The following is a 22,449-nucleotide window of genomic DNA, read 5'->3' on the forward strand; positions in this document are numbered from 1 at the left end:
TTTCTATAGATGTATCAGTAACTCCAGTAAAGAGATAACACATTCTGGACAAGTCGCTGCCCATCCTAAATCAGGGAGGAAAAGAGAGCGCTGGGAAGAGGCAGGTGGAAGCTGATTCACACGTGATAGCATCTCCCCTGGCTTGTTTTCTGCGGTCCTGTGCGGTACAGAGTCCCGCGGGGGACGCATGCGCGCTGGGCGCCCCGGAACTACAATTCCCAGAATGCCGCGGGGCACCCCCTCCTGGCGGGGATAGGGCCCCGGGCGCCTTGGGTCAGGCTCATGGCTTCTCCTAGCAAGGCTGTCATTGTCCCAGGCAACGGCGGCGGGGATGTGGCCACGCAAGGCTGGTACGGCTGGGTGAAGAAGGGGCTGGAGCAGGTAAGAGGCGCGCCTCGCGCGCTGGGAGGTCGGCCTGGAGCTGGGGCGGGGCGGGGGCCCGGGGACTGAAGTTTGAACGCGCGACCCCTCCCCGCACCCTCCGCTTGCACGGAGCCCTGTGTATTTTCCTTCCTCCCCTGGTGCCCTGGCTTAAACTCCACGACTAGTGGTCAGAATTGGGTTGGTGAAACTGCCTGGTGGATTTGTCTGAGGGCTCCGAGTACAAGGCGCCTCATCTTAGAGCTAGAGGCGAGCCCCCTCCCCGTATGTCCTGCGGAGTCAGATTTGGGACTTCTAGGTAATTCAACATGTTTTTTCTGCTCCCTGCTTCAGATTTTTAAAATTTCAGTATGTAATATTATTATATACAAATAACATAAGTAACATTTATGTACATTCTGGAGCATAATGTAATGAATCCCAGAGAATCCATCACCAAACTGAAATCTAGAAAGAACATTATTACCAGTACCTTCGAAGCCACCTATGTGTCTGCCCATCCCATTTCCCTGCCATCTGAAATGTGTTTTTTCATTTGCTCCGGTTTTAAAAATTAATGTACTTTTGCAACCTGTGTGTGTATCCTTTAAACAATGCGTTGTTAAATTTGGCTTCTTTGTGAGCGTTGTAAGAATGACATCTTACTCAGGGTTGTCTTGTGCATGTTGATTTTTTTTTTAATACCGCTTCCTTAACCAGGCAATACAACTGCTTCCTGAGTTGCCAACCTTTAGAACTCTAGAGCTGATCTCCAGAATGAAATTGCAGGCTTGTGACTAAAAGCCATGGCCAAAGCTACAAACCAAAAGCTCAGGGCTGGAGCTGTCCGAGTGGATGGGGTTTCCACTTTCTGTAGCACGTTTCTGTAGCTCATTACCTACTCCCTGGAGCAGTCTGATTGGCTCCAGGTCAGTTTGTCTAGACCCTCTTCACTCATGCCCTCCCTAAACGTATATGCCACTGGCGATAAGAGTAGGTGTGCAAGTGTACGTACACACACACACACACACACACACACACATCCATCTACAGAGCTGGCTAGATAGAGAACTCCAGACAGATGGAGGTTGTGAGGAGGGATTGTATACTCATGTGTAATCCTGTTGCCCCTTAACCCACTTCATTTCATTATATAAGCAAATACTTACTGGATTCATAAAGATCATATCAGATGTCTCACTTCTTATTAGCAAAGTATTAGTTGTAATTAAGCTCTTTATTATAGCTTTTTTTCCCCCTCATGTCATAGATACCTGGTTTCCAGTGTTTGGCTAAAAACATGCCTGACCCAAGTAAGTTTTTTAAACGTGTTTTTGAAAAGCCTCCTCTTGTCGGGTTTTGATTTTGCCGTTTTACAGGTAGAGAACAGGGATAGCCCAGTAGAGAAGCCAGAGGGAACACGTACCTCAGTGAAGGATGGCACGGATTTGGGGGAGGAGGGTGCAAACCAAGACACATTACAGAGGTTCTAGTAAGGATCAAGAAGAGGACCTGGGCTCGGTAAAACTTAATTTTCGACTCTGTAAGCAACTTGATTTTCCATTCCATAAGTCAGATATTTTCAGGCAAATTTGATGGGTAGCGGGAGGGTGCAGCTCAGTGGTAGAGCGCATGCTTAGCATGCATCAGGTCCTGGGTTCAGTCTCTAGTACCGCCATTAAAATATAAATACGTAAACAAACAAACAAACAAACAAATAACACCTAATTACCCCCCCCCCAAATTTATGGGTTTTTCATTTGAAGCAGGATAGGATAAAACATTGCCTTATCTCTATGAGATCCTCATTTTAAAATGTAACACTGCTCCTTTTGTTCTAAGTATGTCTGTGACTTGTCTCAGGAATTTACTTTTCTGGGAAGAAAGAATATATATGGCCGTGAACTTGAGTGATAGTATTGTTAAGAGTTTTTTTAAAAAAATTTTTTTTAAGTTGGAAAGTTTACATTAAAGCTTCAGATAAATACTTTATTATTTCCTTGGTTTTTTCTTATAAGAGCATAGTTTAAAAAAAAATTAAAAACTATATACCAGAACTACAGATCTGAGTCTTTTGAACAGCAACACACGGCTTCGGCTCTGTTAAAGCAGCCCCGTGTCTCACTGTGGTCCTGCGCCGGCTGAGTGTCCTGTTAGGAAGGAGGGGCAGCCTTAGACTAAGACCGTCCCTATCAAGTGACAGACTTTCTTCCCCCTGAACCTCAGTCACAGCTCGGGAGAGCATCTGGCTGCCCTTCATGGAGGCGGAGCTGCACTGTGACGAAAACACCATCATCATAGGCCACAGTTCCGGGGCCGTGGCGGCCATGAGGTGCGGTCCCTGTTGAATTGTCATCTGCTCTGTGGGCTCCGGCCGAGCTCGCCTGGGAAATTTGGGCACATCTTAAGTTTCCACTGCAGAGGAAACAGTGCTGACCTCAAAAGTGGTAACGTAATCTGTCCTAATTCCTTCCTGGTTCAGTTAATGGATTAAAAAATACCTTTGCTCAGACTGGGTTACAGTGATCCTTCTGAAACAGAAGAGCCTCCCATCCCCAGCGGCTTCCCGTCACCCTCAGAAGAAGTTCTCAGCCTTCAGGGCCCCCTGCTTACCCTGATGTCATCTCTACTGTTCCCCCTCCACCGCCCCCAGCCTGGCCTACACAGCACAGCACAGGTCCTCGGACGTGCCGTGCGTGCACCAACCTTAGGCCTGTGCTTGCCCTGTTCTCCCTGGGGCTCTCTGTCCCTAGATACCTGCACGGCTCTCTCCTTTTTGTCTCTCCTCAAATGTCCTCTTTCAGTGAGGCCTTCTGCAATCACTCAGTGTGAACCAGCAGCCTCACCCCGTTGAGTCTCATCCCCTGTATAGCTTATAATGCCCCTTATTATCCATAACACTTCTCCCAATCTGCTATGCTGTTGATTTCTCATCTGTCTCCTGCCAATAGGATGCAAGCCCCTTGAAGACGGGACTTTGTTCACTCTGACCCTGAAACCCTGGTGCCTACAAGAGTGTCTGGCACATGGTGGGTGCTTGATAAGTATCTGTTGGAGGGTGGACGCTGTTACCCCACCCCCAGCCCTCAGTCTCAGAATTCACAGCACATCCCTGGTGCTCTCCACTGGAACATCACCTCTCTCCCTTTAGGCTTATGAGGCCTAGAGGGTAAGGACTTAGCTGGCTGAATAAGCCTCTTAGGGTTGGGTTTCTTCCATATTTGCTAGGCTGGATGACAAAGGATTATAGTTTTTGTCTAGCCTGTTGTCCCAAGCAGTCCCTCAGGATGTCACATGAACTGCTTATCAGAGAAATCTTGCCAAATTCCATAACCTTTCAGCCACACCAGTCAAAGCTATGAGCATAATGCTTTGCAATGTGCACCTACAGAATTAGGGTACAGTCACAGTGTTTATAAGCTGCCAAGGGTTATCTGGGAAATGAAGAAATCCTTTTATGCGGAAATCTGTACCAACTCAAGGCCAGATGAATTTTTCTCAAGCCACTGACTATTTACGATGTGCCTTCTTTTAAAGACCCATGGAATGCGGGGAGGGGATAGCTCAGTGGTAGAGTGCTTGCCTGGATACATGGGGTCCTGGGTTCAATCCCCGGTACCTCCATTAAAATAAAATAAATAAACCTAATTACCTGCCCCTCAAAAAACAAACAAGACCCCTGAAACTTATTGCAGGATTGCATCTTCTAAAAATTAACTTCTAAAGTTAAGGTAGGCAAGGAGAAACCAGATGCCAAAACCATGGGGTGTAAGATCACAGGGCAACAGGATATTGACACAACCACAGAGGACCACCCCACAGATGACTTATTTATCACAAAGGGGAAATCATGCCTTTGCAGTGGAGAGATCTGAGGGGTATCACTTTAAGAAATCAGACAATCTCACCAGTGATGTGACAGCCTAGCTCCCTGGGCCCTGATGTGAGGGAGTGGGAAGGACCCAGCATTGCCTGTGTAATGGTCCTGCCCAAAATGTTTAACCGCGGCCTGAGCCTGAGGAAACAGACAAATTCAATTTAGGGGTAACGTGCAAGATAACTGGTCTTAAACTCTTCAAAAAGTCATTGTCATTTAAACACAAAATTTAAAAGTAACGGAAGAGTCCTGAAACCAAATGTATGATCTTTGACTGGATCTAGGGTTGAAAAGCAGTTTTAAAGAACATTTTTGGTACAGGTGGCAAAAAACAAATCCAGGTAATCTCACTGTCTCAGTGTTTCATGTACCAGGTGTGGCTTTATAGGAGAATGGCCATGTTCTTGGCATACGTGCTCAAGTATTTAGGGGTGAAATGTAGCAAAAATGAATGAATCTAGGCGCCTGTTGTCCTTCTTTTTGGTACATTTGAAATTTTTCAAAACAAAAGGTTGGGGGAAAAATTTAGGTCCAGGAACAAAACATCAACTGTAAATCTTGCCTGGCACGAAGGCCTCCTGAAAGTGTTAGCGTTCTCTGTCCTTCCGTAGCCTGTCTTTGCCGAGTGAGGGAGCTGTCTACACGTGGTTAGCTGAGTGTCTACTTGCCAGGCACTGTACTTAGCATCAGGGTCACCAAAATCAAGAAGACTGAGACCTGCCCTTAAGGGATGCCCTTGGGGGAAACAGATACAATAGGACACAAACAAGTAACACAGTGCAAAGCGGACTGTGCGGAAAAGAGGCACAACTCTGGGATGATACAGTCACAGACCACTCGCATCCATCACCTGGATTGGGGGAGGGGTCCTGCCTTAAAGTGCAGGTTCCTGGGCCTCACTCCCTCCCAGTCATCTGGATCAGATGCTCTGGGGCAGAGCCTGGGAATCTGTACGGTAACCAACCAAGTAGTGTCAGTGCACACTAAAGGTAGATTAATGCACACATGGAAGAATGACTACACTTTGTGTGTTTATTCAGAAAGGATTACATTAGAGGTTTGAAAAATGAGAAGAAACTCAGGTAGCCCAGGCGAGGTGAGTAAGTGCTGGGCTTGCGGTTCTCCGGCTTCCTAGCTCTTTCTTGTTCTAGCCTCAGCAGCACACGGCACACGCTCCCTGTGAGCAGAATCGAGTGGGTTCTCGGGAGGCTTGCTGACTTTCTGATGATCAGATTCAACATTAAACACCAGCTGCCACCGTTCCTCTCCCTCCAGGTACGCAGAAACCCATCAGGTGTACGCCATCGTGTTAGTGTCTGCGTACACGTCTGACCTGGGGGATGAGAACGAGCGTGCAAGCGGTGAGTCCAAAGGCTGAACCCCCGGGAGAGCCCCTCGAGTCACGGGGCTGTGGGTTCAGGTCACTAGACGCAGGCTCAAAAAAATCTAACAGCGTCTGAGCAATGTTTACCACCCAGCTTTAGATAAGTTAGGTGCTTGCCAGTGGTGGGCCACTTCCTAATCCACAGTCTAGACCTGAACCCCAGAGGCCTGGCTTTACTTGAGCCACGTACTCCCCCTTCACGGGGAGCTATGGTATCAAGCCCCACGGATTCGAAAACTAGAGAAAGGCCTCCAGCTGCACTGAGGCTCGGGTTCTTTGTGTCTCGGCAGCATCTGCACCGGCGCGGCTGGGGTGGAAGTGGCCGGGGCACTGACAGCTTCTATGTTTTCTCACAGGGTACTTCAGCCGCCCCTGGCAGTGGGAGAAGATCAAAGCCAACTGCCCTCATATTGTGCAGTTTGGCTCCACCGATGACCCCTTCCTTCCTTGGAAGGAGCAACAAGAAGTGGCTGACAGGTTGGAAGCCAAATTGTACAGGTTCACCGACCGCGGCCACTTTCAGAACACGGAGTTTCATGAGCTGGTCAGCGTGGTCAGGTCCATGCTGAGCGCGCAGGCGTAGACGGCGTGGCACCTGCTGCCGGGCACGTGGGCGTGGGAGTGGGGCAGCGATCAGACTAGTTACAGACCGCAGTTCTCAGGTGACTGCTGGACACACAAAGCGGGTCAAATTGAGTTCCAAAGAAGCCTAAAAAACACACAAGTTTCCACGTTCAAACTAAATTAAAAACAGCATTTTCATTTTCTATAGACTCTGCATCGCCTCAAATTGCTATGACCTAAAGCAGTATTTTTCCCATTTGATAAGGGACATGGGACAGCTTAACCACCCTTATCTGTCCAAAGTGATTAAGACAGAAATGAAACCCAGGTTTCCTGACTCCCAGTGCAGACTAGGTCACAGCCGACCTGGTCAGTGTAAGACCAGACTGGTGAGGATTAGGGCGACGTGGAGAGCTCCTGCCGTGCTGTCTGGATTGTTGCCATGTGGGAATTCAGCAGCGTATTGCCAATTTCCTGATTTTTCAAGGAAAAAAAATTCATATGGTGGTTTTTGTATTTAGGGCCTATGAGTGTATGTATATATGTATAATCCATATGTACATGAATTATGTTCAGTCCATAAACATATGGGGTCTGTTAGTTGGCAACTACAGTGCAAGTACAAAGTTTGCAAACACCGCAAGGCACACAAAGTCCAAGCCGTCCTTTGTGACATCTGCTGCTTTGCTTAGACAGGAGCTTAAATGGTTCTCTGTAAAGCCGAGAAACGGACACAGTGTCAAAGGATGAAATCATGGGAACAATTTGGATTTTGTTACGAAGTCTTAAATATTGTTCAAACTCATCTTTCCATCCCTCAAATTTTGTTCTGTGAATGTTCTACCTCTGTAACTTCCAAGGCCTTTCGGAGCTCTTTCTGCATCATTCCATGATTTTTCCTCTAATCATACTCCCTCAGAAAAACCCTTCTTCATTTCCTAACATTTCTGGGCTGTTACGATCCCCAGTATTCTCTCTAACCATCCCCCGCGAATTTACACCTGACACTTGCTGTGACGACATGAATGCCCTGTTCACACCTGATTAAGATTCAGAGCCATCACTTTAACCTGAAAAGTCTTCTGATTTCTAAATGTGCTCAAAGCCAGGAGAGCTTCTCTAAACTTCTAGCAGCAGTCCTCTTAGGGGACGGGAATTTGGGAGGCACGGTGTGCTGGACATCTTTTTCACGTTATACACCTGAGGGTTATTTGAGTTTGTTGCACTCAATGTGTATTACTTTTATCATTAAAAATAAAGATAAACAGCTTATTTGACAAGTTAGTGAAACGCAAAGTAGATAAATCAGTTGAATAATGTTTTTAGAGAGGTTGTTTTTTAGCATTGATTTGACCATGCCTATAATCAAAGTTTGATTCTATTTGAATTATTTGGAAATAGTAATTGTTCTGCTTATTCTCTGCCTTTTTTTTTTTTTTTGGAGTCCCTTCTTAAAAAAATCACAAACTTATACCAATAACAGTTCATAATACTTTGTTGTTTTCTTCCTCCAAAAAAATAAATATATGTAATTGAGAAATAATTAATTTCGATATTCTTCATTCCTTTAAAAATAACTTGAGTACAGAGCTATATGATTGTTGAGTTGTGCCGCCTAGTTTGGTAGGCGGTAACCATAGGGAGCTATAAAACATTCTGTTCTTCATTCACAGAAGCCGCGTTTCAGGTGCTCACCAGCCAGGGGTGACTAGTGGCTACCTTACTGGGCAGCAGATTCACAGCATTCCCATCCTGATAGAACAGCACTGGTCACGTGTTTTATTCTCTCACCCACTATCAAAGTAAAATTAACTCAATGTGAAATCACTTTTGTTTCATGGAATAATCCCACATGAACTGTCCATTTAAACCATCACATCATGGCCTCTCATGATTCTGTGTTTGACTCTCTACAGATCATTATAAAGCAGAGAGGGGCCTTGATAGACGCCAGGGAGTATCTGTTTTCAGGAAAGCAAAGTACCTTACTCTAAATGGAAGTAAACTGTAAGGGTTAGGGTTTCACTTAACAATCTGATTTTTTGGTGGTGGTGTAAGTCTAGAGCCTGCAATTTGTTCTGGTCACGATCTTCTCCTGTAGGGGAAATATCCACGTGATTGTCATCAGAGGTGTTGTATTTTTAAATTATTGTCTCTTCATAATGTTGAGAATGAAAGACAAGCTAATGGAAAAAAATTTAAAGGGGCTCTTTATCCTGGGAGGCAAGGAATACTTTTGTTTTAGCCATTGATTGTAAGCTTTAAAAAATCTCTGGTTATTAACACATAATGCAAAGTCTGTATTTAAAACATAAACGAGCTCCTTCTTTCTGCTTCTAAATCTCCTTCAAACTCAGTTTCCTCCTTACATAAGGCTGCGCCACTGCGACAGGCCAGGTCCCAGGAAGGACAAGTGTTCCTCGCCCCAGCTGTCACGGAGGGTGGACAGGAAGCCCTCTGCAGCTTGAGGTTCCCAGACTCTTCTGTGTCTTACAAATATCCAGCACTTGAAATTCAGGGTCTTTGTTGCAAAGCACTAGTGTCACCAAATGCTAATTCTGTAGAGCTGGCCAGTTTATCTGGTTCTTAAAAACGGGTTATGGGCTGAATTTTATTTTACTTACCCCATTTATCTCAAAATAACCCTTAATGCTCGTTCTCCAAACTGGTGTTTGAACTCAGGCCCCAGGAGAAGCCTTGCTTTCCTTGGTTCCATGCTTTTGGCCTGGACGCAGAAACTTAAGTGGCGTTACAAAGTGGAAATACAACAGCAGAGATCCTAAAACGGCCTGTGGCTATGTTCTGTGCAACAACACATCAGGGAACCTGTTGTTTTCTATGCAGCTGAAGACGGACTGAAAGTGTTACTAGAAATGAGGACAATTATAATGGCTTTCTGCTTAGTTTAGACCTATTACACCATGATTTTTGAAACAGAATAAGGCAGGAAGGGTATAGCTCAGTGGTAGGGTGCATGCTTAGCATGCACGAGGTCCTAGGTTCAATCCCCAGCATCTCCATTTAAATAAATACATACACACATACCCTAGTCCCCGCCTCATGCCCCCCAAAAAGAAAAGAATAAGGAAAGGAAACAAATCTAAAACAGGATAAGAAAAGAAGAATTTCCCCCCAAATAGAGTGAGTGGAGAGCAATGGATTATGTTTAGTTTTAATTTTAATTAAATAAGAATCTGGGGGGAAATTCTAGCAAATAATACAGTTGAGTTACAGTGTGAAACCTGTAAGACTTGAACAAAGAAGGACAAGTCAAAGTATTCCCTTTAGGATGAGAAAGATTAATATTTATGCACCGAAAACATATCCTTTACAATGGTCGTCATTTGGGTGTGAGGTAAGTACAGAGGCATAATCTTCTAAAGGAATATTTCCGACAAAAAAGAATCCAGTGTGTGGAAAAGGGGTCTGCACTCTCCCTCCCACTCAGGCTCCAGGTGTGCGTGCTCCCCTGCTACTCCTGCTCTCGCCATTTTAAATTTCTTCTCAATGAAACCACTGAGAAAGCAGAAAACAGAAATGGTGAGAGTGAGCCATTATTCTTATTTATAAAGAATAAACAACTTTGAAACAGGTATTTAAAGCTCTAGCCGTTAGCGCGGTACTTGGCGAGCGTGGACTTGCTGGCTGCTTTTCCCGCGAATCATCAGAAGTCTTGACAGCTTCCGAAGGTGGTCTTCCAGACGTTACAAAGTATGTTATTCACTGAAGAATGGATTTCACTACTAACCTTACCTGCTTCACATTCTGTTCTCTACTCTACCAGTATAAATTTAGTCTTCATAGATAACAAAATATTTTTTCATAGCAGCAAGTCTGTATCTTGAAGTTTGCTTTCAAGGGAATTTGATGTCCCAACATGAGTTAAATTATGTGCTCCCAAAGGAACTTCATTTGCAAAATGTCATTAAAGTTTGTAGCTCTCTGTTAAAATTCGAGCCACTCTGTCATGTAGACACAGTTAGACGGTGAAATCTCACCCCCTTCATGGCAGTCGTCAAAAACCTTTAAAAAGGAAAGAAGTTTATATTCAAATTGGAGTTTTAAAATTAATCATAGGTAATGTCTTAAATATCAGCTACAACTAAAATTCCTAACAAAATATCCAAGACCCAACCGTTTATTTATAAGCAACATTAAAAACAAAGCTTTCTAACCGAAAGAGGTTAGGACTGTATATGAGAACGTACTGTGATGAGACCTGCGCTGGGATCACACAGTTAGTGAGGGACCTCCTACTACAGCATTAAGATGACCAGGTTCACCTGCCTCCTGGGCAAAAGGCCACCAGCAAGTAACGGGGACAGGAAGGGACATCTATACACACCAATGACTCAATCTAGACTAATAAACGTTTCATGTTTAGCTACCTTCCTTTTTGTGAAGGATGCTGAACAGAATTCCCAACAGGTTACCCTTTTTCCTAGGAGCTGAAACCAGGGCATAGAGCTCGTGCGTGCAGACAATAAAACGCAGACTAGCGGCCGGAGAATATAAACACCACGAAGGTTGGGGCAGCGCCCGCAGCGCCCAGGCAGCCGCGTAAACTACCTGGGGGTGACTGAGGGGAGGTGCCGGGGTACAGCCCGGGGGAAAGAGCATCATCTCGGTGTGAGGGTGGGAGTCCTGGTCCTATGGCTAGGCTATGCTCTGAGGTCTTCCATGGGCTAAGTTCCCGCAGGCTTAACGGGAAATTACACCACTAGTTCCAAAGAACATGAGGATTAAATGAGACGCATAAATCTTCAAGAACACGCCTGGCCCATTGTAGGTTCTCAACAAATCTCCTTTCCCTCCCTACTCAGGTTAAATGATTAGCCCGCACCAAAAATTGTCCATTTCAGGGCCAAGAGCAGAAAACAAATTTCCTTAACCTGGTTATTCTAAGAGTGCAAGGTGATGATTTGTTCTTTAAAGGTCTGCCATCAAGGTGACATGGGGCTTGGAGCAGCTCATGGTCAACCCTGAGTTTGAGCCAACCAGGGTGTGCTTGCTGGTACATCACGTGGCATCTGCCCTTGGTGCTAGGAAAGTGCAAAGTGAAGCCACTTTAACTCACAGGGCAGAGTCCGCAGGGGGCCCGGATCAACCCCGTGGGCGGGATGACTGGGTTGACTGCCCGGTACAGTTTCATGTGTCCATCCACGCTGCCGACGGTGCCTTCCTTCGCAGCGATGATAGTCATCTCCACTTTCCCATCGTAAATGAGTGTATTCAAGATGGTTTCAATGTCCTCCATGGACAACTCTACCTAAAAATGGATTATGTTAGAAAAGGCACAAAAAGGGCAAGGAGACATCCTTTTGGAGGGTGTTAAAAACAGTGAAAGGTCACAGTTCCTTGGCGAAATGGGAAGCATTATGCTGGAGAGCAACTGAAAGCAAAGTGGCTGAACGGCGGCCCAAGTTCGCACAGACCACTGAGATGCAGCGACAGGACTCGGAGCTCATGCCGAGCTGCACACCTGCTGATCCCCTCGTAAGTTAAAATCTAGACGGTTGTTGAGTAACATTTCTTTGGCAAGAATTGGATGGAGATTTATAAAATGCTTAGGCAGAAAGGTACTTTAGACATCAGATAGTCCAAATTCCTGGTTTTTCATAAAAGAGATCTGGAGGCCAGGAAATGAAGACGACGTGTCCCCACGGCTACTTCAGTTCTTATCTGATGGTGAAAAGCACCCAGCTCAGTGTCTGTACACATCTTCAAAAGAATGTGCTGACACACCACTTACATCTCATAAGGAGAAGAGTAGCCATAAATGACAACTGATACGGTGAATGATGTTTGGCACATATGTTGAAATGTCCCCAAGAGAGTCAACAACTTATCAAAACAGACTTGAGCCTTGGTTGTGCAGTGCACTGCCAGGCCTTCCCTTGGCTGCTCTGTGGCCCGGGCTCAAGTACGTCCAGTTCAGAAAGTGCAAACAGCAATGACAGCCTTTGCCTAACTGCCTTAGGACAGTACTTTCTCGAAGTGGTTTCTTCAAGGAGGTACACAGATATCACCTGAAAAAGGGTCTGGGACAGATGTGTTTGGAATACACTGAAATGATATCCCTGTGATGAAGAATAAGTTTTAAAAAAGTAAGATGCAAATTGGAAACTTTTGAGTTCCCACCTTGCTGATCCCCAATTCACAGATAAACTTCCACACTTCATGTGATGACGCAAATGAACTATTCCTTTGTATCATTGGATTCTGTTTGCTTTCTCGTGCTGTTTCTGCCTGTAAGGGTAGAAACATAAATTTCAGGAAGAATACTGGTATTTTCTGAATACAACCGATACAGAGTGAAATCAACAGCAGAACATATTTTGTCTAGTAAAAACAACCCATTTCAACATTTTCAATTCCTATAAAATACGATATTCAAGATTAATCAATCATTATGAAGAAACTTAAAAAAATATTTGGGGCTGTGTCTCCTCAGTGATGCCTCACCTTGGTTTGTAGGAATTTAAAACACTGTTGGTTAAGCACCTCTACAAATTCGGATTCAAAATCCTGGTCACTGTACCAGGCTCCCCCAGTCACAGACCGGTCTGGCTGCAGGTTATAGAGCATATATACCTTCTTTTTTGAGGCCTAGGAAAAAACGTGCACAGCAGACAGTTAAATCTCCCAGAACAAAGACTTAAAAAAACCCAAACATCGTATTTCAGAGCAGTTTTAGATTTACAGAATTACTGGGAAGACAGTACCGCGTGCACGTTCTCTTGTGCTCGGCTCCCCCGTTATTAACGTCTTATGTTCAGAGAGTACATTTGCTACAGTTAATGAACTGTATTGATGTCATTATTGACTACAGTATATATTTTATTTAGATTTCCTTACTTTTCCCTAATGTCCTTTTTATGGTCCGGGATTCTATCTGGAATACTGTATTACACTTAGTTGTCTTGTCTCTGGAGGCAAATTTTGCTTTTGACAGTTTCTCAGACTTTCCTTGTTATTGATGAACTTGCCAATTTTGAGAATTAACGATGAGGTATTCTGTAGGATGTTCCTTAATTGGGATTTGTCTGATAGGACTGGAAGAAAGACGTAAATGCCCTTCTCATCACTTCATCTCGAGGAACCTGATCATCACCAGGTGATGACTGTCATCAATATGACTTAGCAGCGTTGACATTACTTTTGATCACCTGGTTTGACGTAGCGTTTCTCACTTTTATTCATTGCAAAGTTGCTTTTCTTCCTGCCCTTTCCACATGTGGAAAGAAGCCACCACGAGCAGCCCACAAGTAAGGGCTGGGAGTTATGCTCAGCCTCCTTGAGGATGGAATATGTACATAAATGATTTGGAGTTGTTCTGCATGGGAGTTTTGTCTATTCTCCCGTGTCTACTTATTTATTCAAGCATTTATCTATATCAGTGTGGACTCATGAATATTTATTTTATACTTTGGGTTACAATCTAATACTACTTTAGTTTGAAACCTTGAAAACGTCATGCTAAGTGAAACAAGCCAGACACAAAAGGCCACACAGTGTATGATTCCAGGTACAGGAAATGTCCAGAACAGGCAAATCTACAGACACAGAAAGCGCATCAGTGCTTGTCAGGGCCTGGGGCTGGGCGGCTGGGGAGTGACTGCTGGTAGTCGCATTCTGGGTGATGAGAATGCTCTAAAATTAGAACAGTGTGATGGCTGCACAGCTCTGTGAATAAACTGAAAGCCACCGAATCAAATCTCAGGAAAGCTCTTCCTAAAAATAAAGACGCAGAAGCACGACTGTCACAGCGAGGCCAGGCACGGGTATGTGGGGACTCGCTATTTTCTCTATATTTTGTATTTGAAATTATCTTTGTAAAATATGGAAGAGAAATAATATCCTAAACGAGGGAGCGGTAGTGATACGGCATACATATCACTGGTAAGTAAAATCACCATGAGTATCAAATTCTCACATGTGAATTCTGTGCTCAAGCACATGTTAGTCTAGGGGAATCGCAGCTCCTCTGATGCCTGAATCAGTGAAGCCAGCAGCAGCGTCCCTGATGGAGCCACTCTGGAGCCCCTGCAGGATGCAGCCGGGGAGGGGCAGGAGGAGGAGGAGGAGGAGGAGGAGGAGGAGGAGGAGGAGGAACACCGTGCACTGGCACAGACACTCCCCCAGGCGGAGGCCTTCCTCTGACTTGTTCACTAATGTGTTCCAAGCACCCGGAACAGTGCCTGGCACATAACAAATGCACAACAGGTATTTGTTGAATGAGTATCTAAAATACCTGGTTGAAGTAAATTATCTTACATACCACAAAATCCAGGAAAAATGTTAATGATTCCAAACATTCTGGCTTTTTTTTCCTTCATAAATATGGGCAACATCTAACACTGTGCCATACAAAGCCACTTTTTAAAAAAAGAATTTCTTTTTATTTAAATTGGATTTTATTTTTATTTTATTTTTTTATGGTGGGGAAGTAATTAGGTTTATTCATTTACTTTAGTTTTGGAGGAGGTACTGGGGATTGAACCAGGACCTCGTGCGTGTCAAGCACGCACTCTACCACTTGAGCTGTACCCTCCACCCCAAACATTCTGCACTGAAGAGTAAAGCAGCCTGAGATTTTTTCGTGGGTAAGACAGTGAGAGTTAACTAGTAGTGACATGTCTAAGCAGCATCTCCAAACCATCCAACAGGAACTAAGTTTTTAAAAATCTTTGATCAGTTGTTTTAAATCATGACATAAAGTAGAGTAGAGCGCATGCTTAGCATGCACGACCTCCTGGGTTCAATCCCTGGTACCTCCTCTAAAAATAAATAAACCTAATAACCTCCCCCTCCTGCCAAAATAAAAAAGAATTAAGTAATGTAATAATAAATAAATATTAAAAAAAATTTTTTAAAGGAAGAAATCATGACATAGCTTACAGAACAATAGAACCCTGTAAGATACTTGGAGCCATATATGCACAGTGAACATTCAGGAGAAGAAAAGAGAAAACTACTCACTGCCACAGACTTAACAGCTTTGATAAGCTTTTTACTTTCCAAGTTCTTTAGAATTTTGTTAATTTCTGTTAATGGCAAGTTGCTTTTGTATCGAATATCTCTGCTCCATATTCCTATAAGAAAGTAAAGTAAAGTAACTTGAACACTGTAGGATTTGAGTTTCTTTTCCCATTGCATATATCTCACTACAAATCTAGCAAAATACATGTATATGAATATATCCTAGAGCGAGCATCGCTACAGGAATAATGACTTAGAGGCACAAATCTCCGATAAAGGAACAAGAACATGCAAATAATACAAAAGTTATATGTTCTGTTTTCTAACTGGAAATTTCTTGGACTGCTAGTGTGGCACCTTTTAAAAGTCACATGAAAAGGACATTTTTTGTAATGGAAGAAAAATCTTGAATGTAACTGAATTAACTTACATTGTCTTTTCCAACCCTCCTACATCCCAACCTTTTCTCTGTAAATTTCACTTTAGATTGCAGATGGGAAAAACATACTTAAGTTTGGGCTGGGGTCAGCTGCCATCCTCCATGCAGAGCAAGAAAACCCCTTTATGAGAGCATCTGTGTGCATGGATTTACAGAGGCATATTTGGAAAACAGATTACAGTTCTTGGAGACAAGAAGAGCCTGTGTGGAAAGCTATGACTTTTCTTTCAAAGAAGGAAATAAGTGTTATATGTAAAAGTATTTTGCTGTATTTTCTTCCCAACGTAGAGGCATAATGAGATAGGAAGGTTTTTTTTTTAAATAGAGAATGACTTCTTCATGTTTATTTTTAAAATGTTTATTTAACTTCCTAACATTAAAACAAGTATATGATTTCAGGTTACATCATAATTGTCTGAGCTAGTATCAGTGACTCAGATAGATCCTAAACTGTAATAAGACAGTTTAGCTTCAGTTCTTCAGGGGCGACAGGAGAGGAGCAAGCAGCTGCTCAGGGACCTCCATCAGACGTGGCCACGCGGCACAGGCAAACCTCAGGTTTTTGCAAAATCCAGAGAGATGTTACTACCCACAGTTTACAGATAAAAGCAAGGAGGCGTCCAGTAAGGCTTTTGAAACTTAGAAGGTGAGGATTAAAAAAACCCTTAAGTTTTAATTTATTCACTTTGAACAGATATTACATTCACATGGTTGAGAGTTCAGAAGTTTCTTTCCCTCCCGTCCTACAGCCATCTAGGTTCTGCCTCCCTGGAGGCAGCAGAGGCACCATTCCTGGGTGTCCTTCAAGCGTGTGTACATATTATGTGTGTGTGTGTGTACACACACACACACACACACAAAGGATATGTATGTTATCTGTTATATTTTCCTCTCCTTTTAACACAAATGGCAGCATCCACTACAGACTGATCTGTATCCTGGGAAGCCAGGAGCTCCTATATCTGGTCCCAGGGACAATGCTTTTTCTGCTTGTTCCTCCACATGCTTACCTTTATTTCCTGCATCCTCTATGATTTGATATACTAGTTTTTCTTGGTTATCTGATCCTTTCATTTTACTGCAGGGGAATAAAGTCAAATTAAAAAGGCAAAGAGGTACAGGATAATCTAATAATCTACATGACTACTTAAATGAATTCACAAAGTCATCACATTGACTTATTTACCAAAAGAAGGGCTTACCTTAAAAAGAATGAGACAGGGCTGTATGTACCAGAATGAAAAGATGTCCAAGATACAGTAAGTGAAAAAAACAAGTTGCAAAACAGTATGGATAGCATGATTCCATTTTTGTTAAAAAAAAAAAAAAAGAAAAGAGATTATATATAAATATATGGTATATAAATATATAATCACCTATCTGTATTTATACACACCTATAAGAGAGGAAAAGATCTATACCAAGGAAGAGCAGCTGCCTCCGGGAAATGGGACTCATGATGGGAGGTGAGATGAGGCAGGACAGGGTGATGTGACGCAGCTCTGTATTGGCTTTTTTCCCCAAATATACGTTACTTTTATAATATTAAATTTTTTCTTAAAATAAAAAATTAGGTGCTTACCCAGCATTCTGAGAATCCTTTATTCTATACAGAAGGCCTGTATTGCTCCTTAAGAGATCCAACTGACCCTAAAGTTTTTTTAAAAAAGAAAATAGCAGTGAATTATTTTGGAGATGTATCAAATCCAGTGACAAACATGAATGCATTCTTCAATATTCTACGCAAACTAAAAAGTCCTACCTCCATGGTTACTTACCAGTTCTTCACTGGAGACAATCATATCACGTGATGCTTTTTTTTTTAAACTTAGCTCTTTATCTCATCATTTCCCAAAATATTAATACCTAACAACTTTCTACATGCTAGACCTGGCTTGGTTATATGATCAATGCATAAAGAAGTTTAAACAAGCAACTTTAGAATAATAAATAAAAATCCATATTCAATTCAAGTAAATTCAATAAATATATATAATATAAACATAATAAAATATAATTTTTCTTAAAAAGTTCAAATAAAGGCTACACATGCAAAAATATTTTATAGCACAATGACTAAATAAAATTTACAACGTTAATAGTAACATTTACTGATACGTGTGATTTCTGTAGTGTTACAAGAAAATTAGGCAGAAAGGTCAATCTACAAATAAAAGGCCTGTGGTAGATCTGTTTTTACACAGATCAGAAGTAAAATAAAGCACATCTGCCATGCTCCTGCGTTTCCCTGGGTCTGAACTTAAGCGACCCCAGCTGGCTGTGCGGCGGGGCTACACGCAGCTCAGGAAGCATGGCTAAGAGAGGCCCCATTCCCGAGGGTTAAGGCTGGGCAGACCCGTGACTTGGAATCACGTTTACATGTGGACGAACAGCAATACTTTCTCTCCCTCCCCTGACCCCCTAAGTGGCAAATTTGAACCACAAAGCCCAATTTGGAGGCTCCATTCAGTTGTTCAATTCAGCTGATGAACATTCACTGAACACCTGTACTGTGATAGGTGTTTGGAGAGGACAAACAAGAATTCTAAAAGAGAATGATACAGCTAACTTCAATATCATCTGCTCGGCGTTAAGACAAAGGTAAAGGTAAGTAAAGGGCAGGATGGACTCTCCGAGAAGCTTTAGCCCAACCTGGGGGTTCAGGGAGGCTTCCTGGAGACGACAGCAGAGATGAGTCTTGAGGAAAGGGAAGAAGGGCCTTCTGAGCAGGGGAGACAGCAGGAGCAGAGGACCTGAGGCATGGAACAGCACGATGTGCCAGGGAACCGAAACCACTCTTCCTGCTGTTCTGATTGGGTGATTTCCATTATCCTTCGAGATCACGTATGTGTTCTTCTGTGCCCCTGGTCTTAGCTATTATTAGCTTCTAGTGTGTTTTCCATCTCAGTTATTGCATTCTTCAGCTCTGACGGGATCCTTTTATATTTTCTAGTTCCTTGTTAAAATTCTGTGTTCATCAATTCTTTGCCCAAGGTCAGTTAGCATTTTTATTATTAATTCTTTGAATTCTGTATCTGGTAAACTATTCATCTGTTTCATCAGATGTCTTTTCAGGTTTTTTTTTCTTGTCTTTTCACTTAAATTCCTGTCTTCTCATTTTGTTTAACTTTCTCTGTCTCTACGAAATTATGTGAACAGTTATCTATCCCAGTCTTGAAGGGCTGTCCTGGTGTGGGAGCGTTCCCGTGCAGTCTGTGTGTGCTCTGTGGCTTTGGTGGGAGAGCTGGATCTGAAGCTAGCTCAGGTCACCCCTTCCCACAGGTGTGCCGGCAGCCATCACCTCGGTGGGAGGCGGGGTTGGGGACGGAGGGGCTAGAGCCAGAGCCAGGTGTGAGCCAGGGCTTCTCCTATGCTCAGTGGCTGTCACTGCCCTATCGGGGATGGGATCACAAGTCCGCAGGGTCAGGTCTGAGCTGGTTCCATTCCTGTTAAGTGTGCACTCTTCCCACTCCTGGCTCTGGTCCCTTCGACCCAGAGCGGAGCAGTGCTGAAGCAAGAGGGGCCAGGGCATGCGCAGGGATGGTCCTGGCTTGCTAGTCAGAGCTCCAGACAGCTCCCGGTCTGCTGCCTCTTAGAGCACCAGCAATGGCTGTCCTTATCCCGTCCAGATGCAGTCCAGACTTCCCCTGGATTTCCCCTCCACGTGCGCCCTCTCCTGTGCAATGGCAACCTTGGCCCCAGTGAGGAGGTGTGCCGGAGCTGGAGGGGCCGGGGCCTGCCACTGTGCAGCAGTGGGACACCAGCGAGAGCCCTGGGCAGTTTCCATCTGCCTCCTCCACCGGATTCATGGAAGTAAGCAAGTATGTGCATGCTATTCATGTGACACGTCTTGGTTTCTTACAGCCCTCATGTAAGTCCCACTGGTTTTCAAAACAGCGAAGGGGACTTGTTTTCCCGGTGATGGATCCCAGGGCTGGGGTGCCCAACCAGTGGTTCAAACCAGTTCGTCTTCAGAGAGGATCTCTAAGCCCATGACATCCCCCTCCTCTTCTGTGTCCCCTCCTAGGCGCGCAGGTCCTGACCTGATCACTTCTCCTCCCTTCCTCCCTGACTTCTGTGGGTCTTTCTCTACAGCTTTGGTTGTAGCTGAGTCCTCCTGGCAGTCCCCAGTTTGTTTTCAGTGAGAGCAGCGCCACAAGCACGTGCATTTTTGATGTGTTTGTGGGGGAAGGTGAGCTCAATGTCCTCCCACTCCACCATCTCCATCTCCTCCCCAGCTGCTTGTTTTTATAAAGTTTTAATGGAACACAGCCACACCCATTTATTTCTGGTTGTCCATGGCTGCCTTCCTGTAGAGCTGAGTAGTGACAGAAACCATATGGCCTGAAAAGCCTAAAATATATCCTGTCTGGCACTTTGTACAAAAAGTTTGCCAACCCCCAAGCTAGAAGGTTGAAGAGAGTGGTTTAACAGAAGGTTCGCCTGTCCTCAAACCTCCATACCCAGAGCTCTTAGAAATCCAACAAAGCCGGTCAATTTAAAAAGCAAATTAGTCTTCAGATGAGTCCTTCTTGCTGCTAAGACCACACTGAACTGCTCTCAAGACACGGGAGTTTTGATGATGGGGGAAAGAAAGGAGAAACAGGTAGATTTAGAGTGTCAGGTACCACTAAGTGGGGTGTTTGGGGACAGCTGGAGAAGAATGATATTATGGCCTCAGGGTCTTAAGAATAGAAGAAGCAAGAGCAGGGAGAAGAGCTTCACTAAAAATCCTACCGCAGTGTCACTGCGGGCTGGGCCTGCACGTCCTCCCAGAGGCCCAGCGCCGCTGACTTTCATCTGGGCTCATTCCTGCCTCTAAAATGCTCAGAGTGAGGCTGTGGAGAGTCAGACCCTAACAAACTGGCTCTGTGATGAGTCACAGAAAAATCAAGGCAAGGGGATATTTTACAGGGAATGGCCAATACCAGCAGTAGGAAGCAAACAGAAGGTGAGGACAGATTATGCCTATATGTAGATGTGTGCCCTTGTGTATCTTAGTGACAATTAGGTTAATAAATATAACAGTTAATATACATTTATTTCATTTGTCTTGTAAAATGCATAATTATTTCTTCTTTCCTCAATTCAGGGAGTCCGGGCTGTTTCCTGGTTTGGAGTCTCATCAGTCACAACACAACACATGTTTGAGAATGGTTTCATGACTATATAGCAGGAAGTGATAACAGTCACGACATATAAGTAACTACATGAACTAGTTGGATTCACCTTACCATGGACAACAGTCTATTGATGGCCACTGCCCGTTGCTGGGCTTCAATATGAGGCATTTCATTCTGAATTACTTGGTCTGTGATTCCATGAGGAAACTGGTGACATAATTCTATAATCCTAGGAACAAAGGCATTAATGATATTCAAGTTTTTACCTATTTCAAGAGGCATTAGAGGAAAAAAACAAGCAGAACAGTTTGAAACTGTGTCTTTCACAACTGGCAAATAATCTGCGTTTCTATTTCTACAGTGGTTCTGAATGAATGCATGTTAAAATTGAGGAAGATGCTTCTGAAATACGTATTTTCATTATTACTGTATTTAAGAGAAGCACTTCTTTCCCTTACTAATATGAACTTTAAAACAGAACAAAAGTCAAATGAAAACACAGAAAAACATATTACAGCTGAGGCTTCAATTTTCTCAGATGGAACAGTATGACAAAGTTAAGATACAGAGCCTTAGGGAGCCGGAAGTCTGTAAGCAGGAGGCAAATCAAACACTTCGGGTGGGAAGTCAAAATTTGTTATGACAATTCATCACAACTGGGGCCTGCTTTTGGAATTTGCTCTACCAAACAAAAATAAACCCAGATCTTCAACTTGCCTTACGTGTTATTTATAACAGTTTGAGAAAGTTGGGGTGTTTTAAAACTATGTGGTAACCTAAAAATTGCAGTGCACAGGTAGAGAATATAAAATGGGGAAAGGCTTTGGGTGCTCTAAAATCTTCACTTAAACAGCTCACTGAAATCATCTGGCCTATGTTGCTTCACAATCGAAAACTGCACCCTAACTTCGGTCAAACGTTCTGTGGTGGGAGTTCCCTTGGGGACAAGGGCGATCCTGGATCCGAACGTGCATCCACAAGTACTACGGGGGAAAAGCCGAGCGTTCACTCTGAACGTCCATCGCCTTCATGTGGGAAGGAAGTGCATCAGCACCGCTTTGCGAACAGCACTAGGTTAAGGTCAGCTATACAAACTTGCACGCTGTCAAACTCGTTTTTAACTTACTGAGATTCCTGCATCCCAGGGATGGGAGGAGGGTTCCAACCCCCTGCGCGCTCACCGAATTTACGCAGGTGTCTACCGGTGGTCCCGGAGAAGGGGCCCAGCACCTTGCCCGGGTTCCAGAGCCGGGAACCGAACCTTACCCACTGAGTTACCTGTTTTCGATTTCTACCGGGTCCGCGTCGGGCGGCTGCACCTTGACCTTCACCTCAGCCATGGGGGCGCAGTTCCCGGCCCCTGGGGGAAGAGACGCCGGGAGCGGCAGGACAGCGAGCCGGGGGATCCGAGAACCAGCGAAGACAGCGCCTGGCTGGCGCAAGGGGCCTTCTTCTCCGTGTCGCAGCCGGTCCTTCCTTGCCTGTCGCGCTGAGGTGGCCAAGCCGCGCCTGCTCCGCCTCCATCACGCTCGCCCCTACGTTTTCTTATTCTGTTTTTTCCTGAATGTCACTGTCTGTCGAACGACGGGCCTGGTTCTCTCATTCTGAGTTGGGACGCCACCTTCTAGCACTTTCCAGCCTCTGTGAAAGCCCGTTCTCGGACGCCCTCGGTGAAGCCTGACGGAAAGAGACCGAGGCGGGTACCAGTCTCCGAGCCTAG

At 44.2% G+C, this 22,449-nt stretch overlaps 2 protein-coding genes across 3 annotated transcripts; one reads left to right on the plus strand and one right to left on the minus strand.

Moving 5' to 3' along the window:
* Window positions 1-233: 233 nt before the first annotated feature.
* RBBP9 (RB binding protein 9, serine hydrolase) lies at window positions 234-6,388 on the plus strand. Its single transcript, XM_010972915.3, has 5 exons — window positions 234-381; window positions 1,631-1,673; window positions 2,587-2,692; window positions 5,513-5,598; window positions 5,978-6,388. The coding sequence occupies exons 1-5, from the start codon at window positions 283-285 to the stop codon at window positions 6,202-6,204; spliced, it is 561 nt and encodes a 186-aa protein (XP_010971217.1). The 5' UTR covers window positions 234-282; the 3' UTR covers window positions 6,205-6,388.
* Window positions 5,256-22,388, minus strand: POLR3F (RNA polymerase III subunit F). Of its 2 annotated transcripts, XM_045508644.2 has the most exons (10): window positions 22,008-22,388; window positions 20,841-20,958; window positions 17,189-17,256; window positions 16,809-16,829; window positions 16,617-16,684; window positions 15,168-15,280; window positions 12,651-12,794; window positions 12,327-12,434; window positions 11,263-11,454; window positions 5,256-10,208 (listed from the first exon to the last, which is right to left on the minus strand). In XM_045508644.2, exons 1-10 carry the CDS (start codon window positions 22,067-22,069, stop codon window positions 10,131-10,133), a joined length of 972 nt encoding a protein of 323 aa, XP_045364600.1. In that variant the 5' UTR covers window positions 22,070-22,388; the 3' UTR covers window positions 5,256-10,130. The 2 variants fall into 2 exon arrangements, with proteins under 2 accessions (XP_045364600.1, XP_010971216.1); XM_010972914.3 differs by lacking the exon at window positions 16,809-16,829.
* Between the last annotated feature and the right edge of the window lie 61 nt (window positions 22,389-22,449).

This window comes from Camelus bactrianus, chromosome 19 (genome assembly GCF_048773025.1).
Source record: "Camelus bactrianus isolate YW-2024 breed Bactrian camel chromosome 19, ASM4877302v1, whole genome shotgun sequence".
NCBI lineage: Eukaryota > Metazoa > Chordata > Mammalia > Artiodactyla > Camelidae > Camelus > Camelus bactrianus.

Excerpts from the sequence above, each read along its gene's own strand:
- RBBP9 (XM_010972915.3), top strand. The coding sequence starts at position 283 with ATGGCTTCTCCTAGCAAGGCTGTCATTGTCCCAGGCAACGGCGGCGGG. Across the intron at positions 2,693-5,512 it reads GGGGCCGTGGCGGCCATGAG|GTACGCAGAAACCCATCAGG; the intron begins GTGCGGTCCCTG and ends CTCTCCCTCCAG. Across the intron at positions 5,599-5,977 it reads TGAGAACGAGCGTGCAAGCG|GGTACTTCAGCCGCCCCTGG; the intron begins GTGAGTCCAAAG and ends GTTTTCTCACAG.
- POLR3F (XM_045508644.2), bottom strand. The coding sequence starts at position 22,069 with ATGGCTGAGGTGAAGGTCAAGGTGCAGCCGCCCGACGCGGACCCGGTA. Across the intron at positions 16,830-17,188 it reads AAGGATTCTCAGAATGCTGG|CCCTGTCTCATTCTTTTTAA; the intron begins GTAAGCACCTAA and ends TGGTACATACAG. Across the intron at positions 15,281-16,616 it reads AGAGGATGCAGGAAATAAAG|GAATATGGAGCAGAGATATT; the intron begins GTAAGCATGTGG and ends ACTTTCTTATAG.